Source organism: Micropterus dolomieu, linkage group LG17, assembly GCF_021292245.1.
Source record: "Micropterus dolomieu isolate WLL.071019.BEF.003 ecotype Adirondacks linkage group LG17, ASM2129224v1, whole genome shotgun sequence".
NCBI classification, from domain to species: Eukaryota; Metazoa; Chordata; class Actinopteri; order Centrarchiformes; family Centrarchidae; genus Micropterus; species Micropterus dolomieu.
Window position 1 is genome coordinate 19,514,537 of NC_060166.1, and position 12,329 is coordinate 19,526,865.

Genomic DNA, 12,329 nt, shown 5'->3' on the forward strand with positions numbered 1-12,329 from the left:
TGAGGCTGTAGATTACAACCAATTGATAATCCCTCCTCTGAACCTCCCCTTCCAAGCGTGTAGGAGAACCTACGTGAAAGGCCTTCTCTAGAACCAGTGTTTGGTTTGTCTGTTCTGGGCTCTGGTCATTAAGCAATGGGTCATTTTTAACACAGTTTTTTTTTAATTTGCTAATAAGTCTCCTATTTGTTTGAAACACAAATGTTACTTTGTGATTTATGTTTTGTTAAACGTGTCTGCTTAGAATATAGTGTTTTTTGTTGGTAATTGTCATTCTTGTGGTGGTTTACTATTGAAACCAGGAGTGAAGTGCCTGTTTCATTTGATAAGAACAGCTGCATTGATAGGTATTCAATAGTGTAGTGGTAAAGAGACAGTCCTCAGAGTACTACTTCTTGTGCCTGACATTGATTTGATTCACGATATTAATATATTAAAGCTTGCGAATTTACAGAGCTGTTTGTTGTTTGAACTTGATGCCAACAAAATGGGGTGTCCTTAAAGACTTTCAGTGGTTACTTTCAAAATTCTATTTTGTTAGTCTTTCTAAATGCAATCATTGTTTACATTATATTAAGTCTTTCACAGCATAATTCTTTGGCTGTTTATTTATTTTATTCTTCAACAGCGGAGTACACATCACAGAAAATATGTTTATATGCAAAACATGCCTTCTATTGGTGCTTATGAGGCATTTTTTGTCAGAATAAGACACATGATTGACAAAGAAACTTGAAAGCCTTCCCTTCACAGTGTATCTGAGTAGACCAGTGATTGAGGTCTTGCTCTTGCTCTGGATCCAGAGATTGATGGATCAAACCCTGCTCACAGCATGTTAACGAAAAGGGGCCAAATTTAACTCACATGTTTGCTGAACAAGTGTGCAGCACATCATTGAGTCTCTTAGCTAATGGAAATGCCAATTCTAGTTTACATGCATTTATTCGCTTTTACAATTGCTATACATGTCAGAGGTCACACGCCTCTGGAGGCACAATGGTGGATAGGACACAGTGGGGGATTGAACCCAGGTCTATCACACCAAAGGCATAGTCTTATCCATTGTGCCATCGACACCCCAGTTTAGCATAAAGACTGTAAACAGGAGGAAACAGCTAACTAGATAACTAGTTACTAAATAATGGCAAAATAAGCCCAGCACATAAAACCAGAATTCTACATTTTACACTACTTTTTTGTAAGGTTAAAATTAATTTGATATTAAGTGTATTAAGAAGTAACCTTTAGAGCTGACAAGAGCCATGTTTTCACGTATTCACGCACAGGTAGGAGGCAGTGAACTGTGGGTAGGAAATGTGCATTCTTGTCTGATAACATGTTGAACTTACAACCAATGCTGAATTTAACGGTACCAGTACACAGCTCAGTTGCTGTCAACCAGTGATCTTTCTCATGTCAAATCGACACACAATTTATGCATATAGGTGAATAAACCAATATCACATGAAAAAGCCCACTGTCAAAAACACAGAAAGCAAATGTCCAGGCCAATCCTTGCATGTGCATTACTGTAAAAGTTAGAGCAGAGCTGCATACATTTAAAACTACAGATTTGGGGATATTGGAGTTTAATTAGATTTTAAATAAGGTTCCCATAATTGCAGCTTTAGAAATACTATAAGATAATGGTTGATACTCAGCAAACTAGAACTTTTGTTGTTTTCAGTGGAGCTCATGTCTTTTCCCCTGTAATTTAAACATGTAGCTACTACTATACCACATTCTGCTACTACTGTAAGATGTTGTGACGTTGGAGTAGTTTTGCTTTTGAATTACTCACATTCAGTTGAAGCACCAAACTTTAGGAGCATTATCCTTTTTTTCAGTCAGGCCTTTATCTACAGCTCCTCATTATAATTTCCTTAATCCTAATAGGAGATAACAAGTGACGGTGGGTGTTACCTGGACCACATCATCAACTTGAAAGAATTCAATGTTTTTCTGTAAAGGGATATTATGTGTATTTGGATAATCTTGAGGAATTCATTGTTCTTTTAAACAATCACATTTGGGGCATGAGGTGAAGAAGCTTAATTATGTTTCTACTTCACTGGGTGTGCATGAATGTAGCGTGACCCTCCTAGTCTGGGAGGCCAGATTTGTCTGTGGTCTTCATCAGTAGTGAAGGTACTGTATGTTGACAGAGTTGTGTCTTTTTTTCTTTATGCTTTAGGTTTTGATAAGATACTGAGTTCAGATTATCTGCTGATGTTTGGCACTATACTCTGTATGCTCTCACTCTCCAGAAATACCTTATCTCTCACCCCCTCCAGTCCTCAATCAGTCATGCTTTCTTCCATCTTCTCTTTTATACTCTGTCCATTTGGCTCTCTGTTGGTTTTGCTATCTTTCTCTCCAAGCTGACAGGGCAAAAAAGTGGAGGGACGGGTCTTTTAACTTGGCATATCTCTCTATACACCTTTTCCCTCTCCTCCTCCTCTGTGCCCTCTAACTCTTTTAAGCTCCCTTCTAAACTTTCAATTCTCTCCTGCTGACCTCTCCTCCTAAAATCTGAGCACAACCACATACATTAAATGAGCCTACAGCTATCTCCACTCACTTTCCGAGGCATCATCTCACTCTTTTCTTCTCTCTTGTTGCACACTTTTCTCTCCTGTCAGACTGTCCAAGTGGTCACCGCCCTTTTTTTTTACAGGGAAGGAAAAGTCTGTCTGCCAAATGTTTAGGGGTGGGGTAACTTTGGCTCATGCAATTAACGCATAAAAGTGTGTGTGTGTGTGTGTGTGTGTGTGTGTGTGTGTGTGTGTGTGCATGTGACAAGTGTTTATTGGGGTATTCCCTTGAAAGGGAGATCCTGCAATTGTGTTAGCAGTGGGGAGAGATGTCATGTCGGGTGTCCTGAGTATGACTCATGGATTCAAATCACCTCACTGACACCCCTCCCTGCTGTCACCAACATGTTTAATATGGTGACACAAAACCATTTGGAAGACATTTGCATCCTGTCTTAAATCTGTCATGATATAGCAGGACGGGGTGACCAGGGTGATGGCCTTCTACTCACGCCACAAATAAATCTGTTTTCCTACACCTCAAAGCCCAAAGGAAGAATACATTTAGGATGGTATTTTAGACTTTAGATTTTTAGTTTTAGTTTACAAATGAGCTTAGATGTACATTTAGAAAGATTGTATGATATGAAGCCCCAGAACAACTACTAAATTGACCTTGAGATGAGATTGTTGATTGTAAGACTGTTTTGTAAACTGCTGTTTCCAAGGTCAAGATAAACTTTGAATCTCAATGTTTGAGTCAGCATGGACAAGTCCTTCAAGGTACAATGTGTAAGAATCGAGACTACTCTCCACCTGTCAAATTCATGCTGAAAAATAGGGCAGCATATCCCGCAGGTCATAACTGTTGCTAACCATTAGCTAGTTGGCTCAGTTAGCCATGCAGCTAACTTAGGGGTCTTATTAGCTGACTGAGTCCGGAATGGTTTGACAAAGATACGGCAGGTAAATGAGGGGACAGGAGAGTTGTCAAGCTGGAGAAGAGCGAGGGGGAGGTCAGGCACCAGAGTGCCAGCCACAGCGTTTAGACCCAGAATATCTTCACATCTAACTCTGTAAATTAAAGGTTTATTTCCACCAAATAGATGTCCTTGACATAATGTCAGAATTGTTACTTGCACACATTCTGTTGAAAATGTTGGTTTATTTCAGGCCAAATCTTACACATTGTACCTTGTAAGGTGCTTAGAAAAACTACAACAGGGTAAACTACGTCTGCTGAGGAAGATTGTGGGATACAATCAAAAGCTCCAAAACTGTGACTATATGGACCTTGATGTGAAATTATTTCAAATACACCTCTACTTTTAAAGCCTCCTCACAGCCTCTACTGCAATGTGTAAAAGGACATTTGTCACATTTGCTGCACATGTTATGTTTGAATGGCCAAGACTGTTTTGGTATGTGTCAATGTGAGAAATTTAAATTAGTGAATGACTATAGTCTTTGTGTATACTGTATGCACGTGTGTGTGTTATCAAAGGCAAGCCAACCTTGAGTTCTCAGACACAGTCAAGGACCATGACATCACACTCACTGGTATCACCAATGCCTAGCTCAAGCTCAAGAGTATGACAGCATACATGCTTTTGCGAGCACAACCACCCAAATACTGCCTGTCTGTAAATACATATGAGTTTATTTAGGGGTGTGCGATCTGTGTCGTCTATGATAATATCTTAACGAGTCACTGGGTTATGCATGCAGTACATGTGTGCTAGAGTTAAACAAGCAATAGCTGCTGAAAAATTCATGACTGAAGTTACAGATGAGTGCTAGGAGATAAAACTCTGACACCAACAGCCTCGCAATGTAAGTTGTTAGATTGAATGGCTAGACGTGGCTCAACCTCACTCACATAAAGGTGAATTGGCTTTGAAAAGACAGATGATGCTCAAAGACGTCAATCTGCAAATTATGTCAAGAATTGGTTGCAGTTAAAGACCACAAACTAACCACCGTATGGAATATCAAGACTATGAAAAGCTTCGGCAGTCAGCTGTCTACGAGGCCTAAAACTGCCAAAGTACCGTCACAAAAACAAACGATGATGACAGAATCAAAGCCACTAAGACAACAGCCATAGACAGTATTCAGGGCTAATACAGCAACAGATGAAATGATTTACTCATATTTGTGCTGTTTGATGTCGGTAACACTTGCCTGCTGATGACAGGGTTTTTATGTTGGTTTCACTTAAATGCTTCAGTTAAAAAAACACAAATAAGACCTGTTTCCATTAATATCATTAGTAAGCAACAATTATTATTGTTTTTTTTTTTTAATATGCGATCATTTTTTAAAGTCCCTCACCCCCAGCAACGCTGTTGTGCATTTACCCTGTCCGCCAAAGTGGCATCATCCTGCCACCACTAACAATTTTGGTGGGTGCTAATTTCATTCCCTGTTTGACACAAAAAATTTCTGCAGTGTCAGGTTCTGTCAAGCTTAAGGCCATTGTACAACAAAAACTCAAGGTATAGCGTAACATGCAAAGTCGATGCTTTCTTTGCAGACGGCTTTACTCTTGCGTGTCATGTGACCAGAGTGCAATTGCAGCCTTTGCATTTAGAAAATCTTGTTTTACCATACTGCAAACATATTGCAAATGCAATTAATAGTTCAGCCCTACTATTTAGTGTTCCCCACAGAATGACAGACAACTTGGGTGGTGGCGGCGGCCGCGGGGTTAGTGTTTACTCACAAGTTAAATCTGCTCCCTTTCCCTTCAGTTCTCTTTTCCCCACACTCACACACGCACACACATAACCTCTGCTACAAACAGAGAGGCTTGGTATGTTCACTGTTACTTTACCTGGTCCATGCTTGTAAAATATCCATGTGTCTGTGTCTTGTAATGCAATAGAGACAACTCTCTCTGTGTTTCTCTGCAAAATGCTAAAATGGGTCACCAAATATTGCTGGGTGGCCCGCCCAAGTAAAGTCTACATGTGGGAAACACTGCTATTGTTAACGATTCCTGTTCAGCTCCCAGACCTCATCGCACATCACACCGAAGGCGATGCTAACTTAAGGGATAACACCTTTCACTCTTTCTTTAACAGTTGGTAAGCTACACACTGGAACTCCGCTTTAGTCTTATTCACCGGTCACTGTAATTTATACTGTACATTACTGCTAAACTATGGGCTTATTGCTGACCCGTTGCTCTCTGCACTGCTGCCTTTCACAGGCACACCCGTTCACATACACAGTCACTCCGTCTCCTCCTCTTCATCTACACATGCTACGCTCACACATGCTTTTTACAAACACATTTTTGAACGATGCCAAATATTGTCTAATTATTGAAAAAATCCCAGGAAATATCTAGATATAATATTTTTAACAATATTGCACACCCCTATGTACAGTATATCACTATGTAAGATATTAATTTTTTTTTATTTCTCTGTGTCTGTGTCACTGTAGTAGGAATGTTGATATTTTCAGTGTATTCACAATGGATGTTAAAACACCTTTTGGTTTACAAAGGTAGACTAAATGTATTGTCCTTGTACAGGTATCTTTGTTTTGTGCGAGTGCACTAGCATGCGGGTCTGTGACACAGTTTGCCACATTATATTTGCTCACAGAGCCAACAGGTTAAAATAGCTTTTGATTAAAAAAGAGCTGAACATGCTGGGGGGGTGTGGGTGGGGAGATGGGAAGATAAAGACAGAAATGAGAAAGGGAGAGACTGAAAGAGGAGGATCTGGAGAGATGGAGTGATACGTGGGTAGGCATAGACTGATAAGACAGTACTGAGAGAGGAAGGCAATATATAAGAGAAGAACTACTGGAAGGAAGAAAAGGAGGAATCAGAAAAGATATGCCAGGAGTCTTTATAAATAATAATGTGGTTCATATTGTCATATTCTCTGTTTAGCACAGTAAGAAAAGTGACTGTATGATACAAACACTGTGGGTTGGCAGGGTCTGCTTCTTCAGTTAGCCACCCCACCAACAAGTGCAAGCAAGGCCATTCTCTACAACATCAAAATTTTTTATACGCTTAAATTAAACTGTGTGTGTCTGCATGTGACTGTGCGTGTGTGTGTACACATTAGTAAAGTGTTTGTAAGTAATATAGTTACATAACTTTAGTTAATCTTAAATTCAACACAGTTAAAAAGATAACAGTGCACTTTAATCTCCAGAGAACTTCACACATTTCAATGTACTCACAAAGTTGCGCAACACCCTCTTTGGACCACAGTGTGTGTATGTGTCCATGTGATTTTGAACATTCGTAGTAGCACAGGTGTGCCATAGAAAGATTAAAATGAAAAATGTTAATATGATAAAAAGGAGTCTGAATAGAATATTTGAGCTATTCACATACTGCTGATTACAGCATTTTCTCCGTGATTTGAAAAAATCCAGTACAGACTATGATACAAGCATCCCTACTTAGCTACAAGTGATTAATTAATAAATAGGCCATCTAATGAAGAAATGTGGAAGTTTCAGAGAGGTCATATTATGCTTTTTGGCTTTTTCCCTTTCCTTTTTTGTATATATATTTTTTGTGTATGCAATAGGTTTGCAAAGAGAAAAAGTACACCCCAAAGGGAGTTACCATCTACCACAGAAAACACTGCTCCTGTATTGCCTGAAAACAGCTCGATCGTAGTCCAGCCTTTACTCCTGTAAACTATCTGCATCATAACGCTCGCCTAGCAGATAGATGCCATGCCTGATACCAGGTTAGCGGTCGTCTTATGTGCATATGTTCACTCGCACAGACTTCACTCGGTTAAAAACTTGGTAGCCTATGACGTTACAAGCCACATGGAACACAGCATTGAACACAGGGTGCAGATATTGGTTTTGGTTGTTTGATAGGCTGCGTCATTAACAAGCCCACAAGCGGTTCACCTGCTGCAGTTCTGTGTCTTTTAGGCAACTTTATAAAACGTACTACTGATGGAGAAAGTGGAGTAGACGGGCGAGATAGAGAGAAGCGGGGCAAGCCGGTGTGTTTCACTGAGGTGTAGGCCTCTTGTGTGTCTGAGTGTGGGGAGAAGAGAATTCTGAGGAAGGTGCGAAGCATAATTAAAATAAAAAAAATAATGTTCGTGGTGATTAAAACCTGCTTTCACAAGGCGGTATTATGTGAAAAATTTTGATTTTTTTTGCCAGGGGGCGGGGTTTTACAATCACGATGCCTGCTCAACCATTGACCATCTGTCAGCACTTGCCAATGGACAATTGCATTATCTATCGGCGGCCAACCTTATTTGCGACCCACATGAACACAGCTAAATATGTGTGATAATGTGTAAGTAGTGAATGGATGATTTACCCTTCGACTGTGCTTGTGGCTGGGTGACAGTGTCAGTGTCTGACTACTGTGTGCTTGCTTCTGTCTGTTTCAGTATATATATGTACATATTTCCCTGCCCACAAGTCCTGCTTGTACACACACACACACACACACACACACACACACACACACACACACACGCATACAACGTGTGTAATAGGTTTTGTCCTATCTGGGTCATCTGGTCTCTTCAACAGAGAAGATAAGTTGTTCAGGGCAGAAAGGCCACATTGTGTTTACTTTGTTGTGTTTGTTTACATGTGTATTTGTGTGTTTCTTTTCTACAAATACACTCAGTCCCCCTGCCTCACCCCCCAGCCTCTTTAATGCACATACAGACACACTTCAATGGCAGGCGAAATGAACAAGCAAAATGCTGAACAAACACAGGAGAAAAAAACCTTGGGGGGAATTCCTTGAAGTGAGCTAAGACATTCTGTCAGTACACACACACACACACACACACACACACACACACACACACACATTCAAATACACAAAAGGTACACACACAGGCACTTTCACAATGGTAAATGGATGGAGTGAAAGCTGCAGAGCCCATATCAGCCTGACGTTCAATCTTGCACATGGAAACACAGCTAATCAGCACCAGTCAATCAAATAACGGAACTAAGCTCTCATATTCCACATAAGCCATCTGTAAATGCATAAACACAGGAACACACACACACACACACACACACGGACACACACACATAAAGATAACTTGTGGGTGCAGTGTATTTTTGTAAGACTGCATGCAGCGGATTAATGAGCTGTTAAAAGCCTGGGCAGCATTTAAGAACCAGCCTGTCTCAATAGCAGCCATCACAGCGACTCTCAGTCTTTGTTCAACAAACGGTCATCAAGACATCAAAGAATGCACTTTGATAAAATCAATGTGATTTGATAATAACAGAACATAAAGATGGCTTGAAACTCTGCAAGGAGGATCTTTAGTGAAGCTGCAGTGAGTGCCACTCCATTGTTTCAATGACTGCTGGTAGAGTTGGGATTGAAATGCTGACCCACTGAAATCGTGCAACACTATGAAATTACTGAAGCATGTTTACCAGCTAGTGTCTGAGGGCAGAGACTTGGAGAGTACCTGTCTCTGAAATGTTAACGGCCATCTTTTTTCCTTCACTGGGAGCACTAAACCAATCATTTCCTGACAACATTATCAAAGGGAGTTCCCAAATTTTTTATTCAGGGATATGTGCAACAGTGAGACAGATTTTTCTTTCCATTAAAATTAAAAACATGTTTATAATAAAACAAATGTATTCAAGGCCTAGTGTGGGTTTGAAACACATAATGAGTGAAATGGTGAACTTTTTCTTTTTAAAGGAGGATAACTTTAATCAGGATCTGCTAATATGTAGAATATGAGTTAAGAATTAAGAAAAACAAGTTAAATTGTGGGATTGTAAATATTCCTAAGTGGTAAATGTTGCTAAAGTAAGCTAACTGTAGGATGTAGGGGTGGGCAATATGGCCAAAGTCTTCTATTATGATACAGTAATTGTTCTGTAAATTCAATTAAGGGGGCTTTCACACCTACCTCGTTTGGTCCGGACTTTTGGACTTTTTTTGTCTGACTTTTCAACAGACGACATTTGGTCCGACGAAAAGAGGTAGTCTCGGTCCGGATCAAACTGAACCATGGTTCGGTTTGTTTCTGGTGTGAAAGCATTTTTTGGATGGTTTGGACTTTCAGACTATTTACAGGAAGTTTGGCGATTGACGTGTAAACCGGAAACAAGCAAATGCACGGAGAAATGCATTGAAATAAGGACAAGATTATAAATCTCCTGTGACATATCATCTTTTCAAACAGACAGCCACTATAGAAGCACACTGCACATACATCTTTGGTTTGTCCTGAAACGGAGGTGCAGAAGGATTGCTTGCTGTCTTCTCCCCCTTTCCTGTCAGCTATGTTATAATGTTCGCACAACGGGGACGTTTAATTGCGAATTTGAACTAGCCTTCAGTACAGCTGGTGCTGCAGGTAGTAATGCCATAATATTTAGTCAGCTAAATGAATAAATGTAAATGTAATAATAACAATATAGTGGCAAATATGTTCATTTTTTATTCATTCATTCTTGTCAAAGATACCCGCTGAACTGTTCAATAAACCAATCAATGTCAAGTATAGAGGGACGCAGCCCACATAGATGATGAGGACAGGACGCAAGTGTGTCATGAAAAGTGCTTTAGTGCAGTCGCAGAATTGCAGTATGAAACCAAACCAACAGTAACCGAATGTATCAAAACATGAACTTTGGTTTTGACCTTGGTGCGGCCTTTCAGGTGTGAAAGCCCCCAGAGAAAAAGGTTTAGAATAACCACTCTGTACTGTACTTCATTGCTTCCATTCAAACAAAAACTTCTCCTCCTGCTCTGTATTTACAATAAAACTCTCCTCTGTGTTTCATTACCGCCACCAACTGTCAGTCTCCTGTGGTAAGCAGTCTGGCTGTCCGGTTACCTTGCGAGGCAGCTAAATTCAGAAGATCACACGAGAACTGTGACATCACGTGAGAATCCAGCCCTGATTTGCTACATAGCCTGCACCAAATACTGTATATAGCACAAACAGCACAAACACTAAGCGATAGCTGCTGCTCTCTACTGGTGGACACATTTCTACCGTTGCATGGTATATATAGTCATTAACCCTAGTTGGGAGGAAAGCAAGCAAAAAAAAAAACTACAAAAAACTTTTTGAAAATGAGTGAAAAATAAATAATAATGAAGCGCACAATTTACAGTAGTCTTAGACTGATCCTTTTTTATTAACATAAAATAGTAACAACTACAGAGAAGATAGAACTGGGATGCACATCTGACAAAAACTTTTGGAGCAAGTAATAAAAACTTCCATGAATTGTAAAAGCAGCTTTGACACTGCCTTCTTCTGATCTTTCCTGCTTAATACTTTTCCTTCTCCCTTCCATTGAGAGAACAGACTTTTTATGTTGCGAGTATTTTGAAACTTGACCAAATAGACTTAGTGCAGCTGTCGTCTTCTTACAGTATCAACTTTTATTTTGCAACAAGCCGTTTCTTTGTCATAAGGCATTGCTTTTCTAAACTATGTGTCTGTCTGTATGGTCTCACGGTACTGCTGCAGCACAGCTGTCACTGTGTGGTGGCTTCTATGATACTTCACTTATATACACACTGAGTGGACTAGACCCAATAATTGTTTTGCTTCTGGCAGGTTGCAATCAATCAGTCAAACATCTGTGGATATTGAAACTCTGATGTTGAATTATCAAAGTGTGTTTAGCAAACTGAACCATCATCATGAACAGTTGTATGCACTAACAAAAAATAATCTGAACTTCAAAAACTTTCAGCGGGGAGCGTAGTTCACTCAAATGTAGGCTACTTAATGTGTGCACAGGCAGACTCTAAATCATTTCTTACCCCTCCATGTTATTCTTTTGTTATAAACACACAGGGAATGAGAGGTGAAACAGGTCTCAGGGGCTGCCGTCCAGGTTAGAACCTAATACAGTGGTATTTTCATGTTTCCCTGCCAAAAGCAACCCTGCAGCTGTGTGCATGCGTGTGTGTGGGTGTGCGTGTGTAGAATCAAATCAACTGTTGCACAGTGACTTTAGCTTCAGGGCCTAGTGAAAAGTAAGCATGGCGCACCTGCTGGAAGTTAGATAGGCAAGAGGCTCAGGGAATCTGAAGACTTCGCTTCAATGAAGAAGAGATGCACTGTGGCAATGATAGAAGTCCCGCTCTTAACTGGCTGCCAGTACACAGTTTTCTGAGATGTGCATGCTCCTTATTCAATTTTCAAAATCTGACAAAAGTGTAGCAGCTTGTCATCCAACAGACATTGCTCTTCCTCTTTCTCCACAGCTTATTTTACCCACTCTACGTCATTTAACTTTTCTGTCTCCACTCTGTCTTCCCTCTCTCTCACTCCCAGGTGTATCAACAGGTCATTCACAACAAGCCATTTCTGTTGTGTCACACTTACTAACAATTGATGTCTATTTTAAGTAACACTGTAGGGACATCTAAAACAATCAGTGTGTCCATTGCAAAAAAAGTATTTCCTATTTGTCATTTAAATGTGGCAGTGTGTATATACTTGATCCTCTCAAATCAGTATTAGAGCTGAGTAAAAAACATAAAAAGGACTTAATAGATGCTTTCATAATATAACCCAGAACTTTCAGCTCCAAAAGCTACACTAATAACAGCACTCTATATTAAAAAAATAAAAAAGCACTATAACTAAGTAGACTTTTCCACAAGAGGGTCACTATGTCCCTACTGAGTGTTACAGAGATGTAGATTCAGCAGTAAATAGACACACAAGCAACACTCACAACAACAAAAGAATGACATAATAAAGACATCTCACCGTCTCTCCTGGAGTTGCCCCTTATCACTTTGACGGTGGAGACCTG

The 12,329-nt window shown here is 40.0% G+C and overlaps 1 protein-coding gene across 1 annotated transcript in view; it reads right to left on the reverse strand.

Annotated features, from left to right (window-relative positions):
• The window catches only part of pdgfd (platelet derived growth factor d), an 85,997-nt gene that overhangs the window by 57,004 nt on the left and 16,664 nt on the right, over positions 1-12,329 (reverse strand). The window contains exon 2 of the mRNA XM_046074176.1: positions 12,284-12,326. Within this exon, the coding sequence (XP_045930132.1) occupies positions 12,284-12,326 (43 nt within the window). The remainder of the gene's footprint in view (positions 1-12,283; positions 12,327-12,329) is intronic.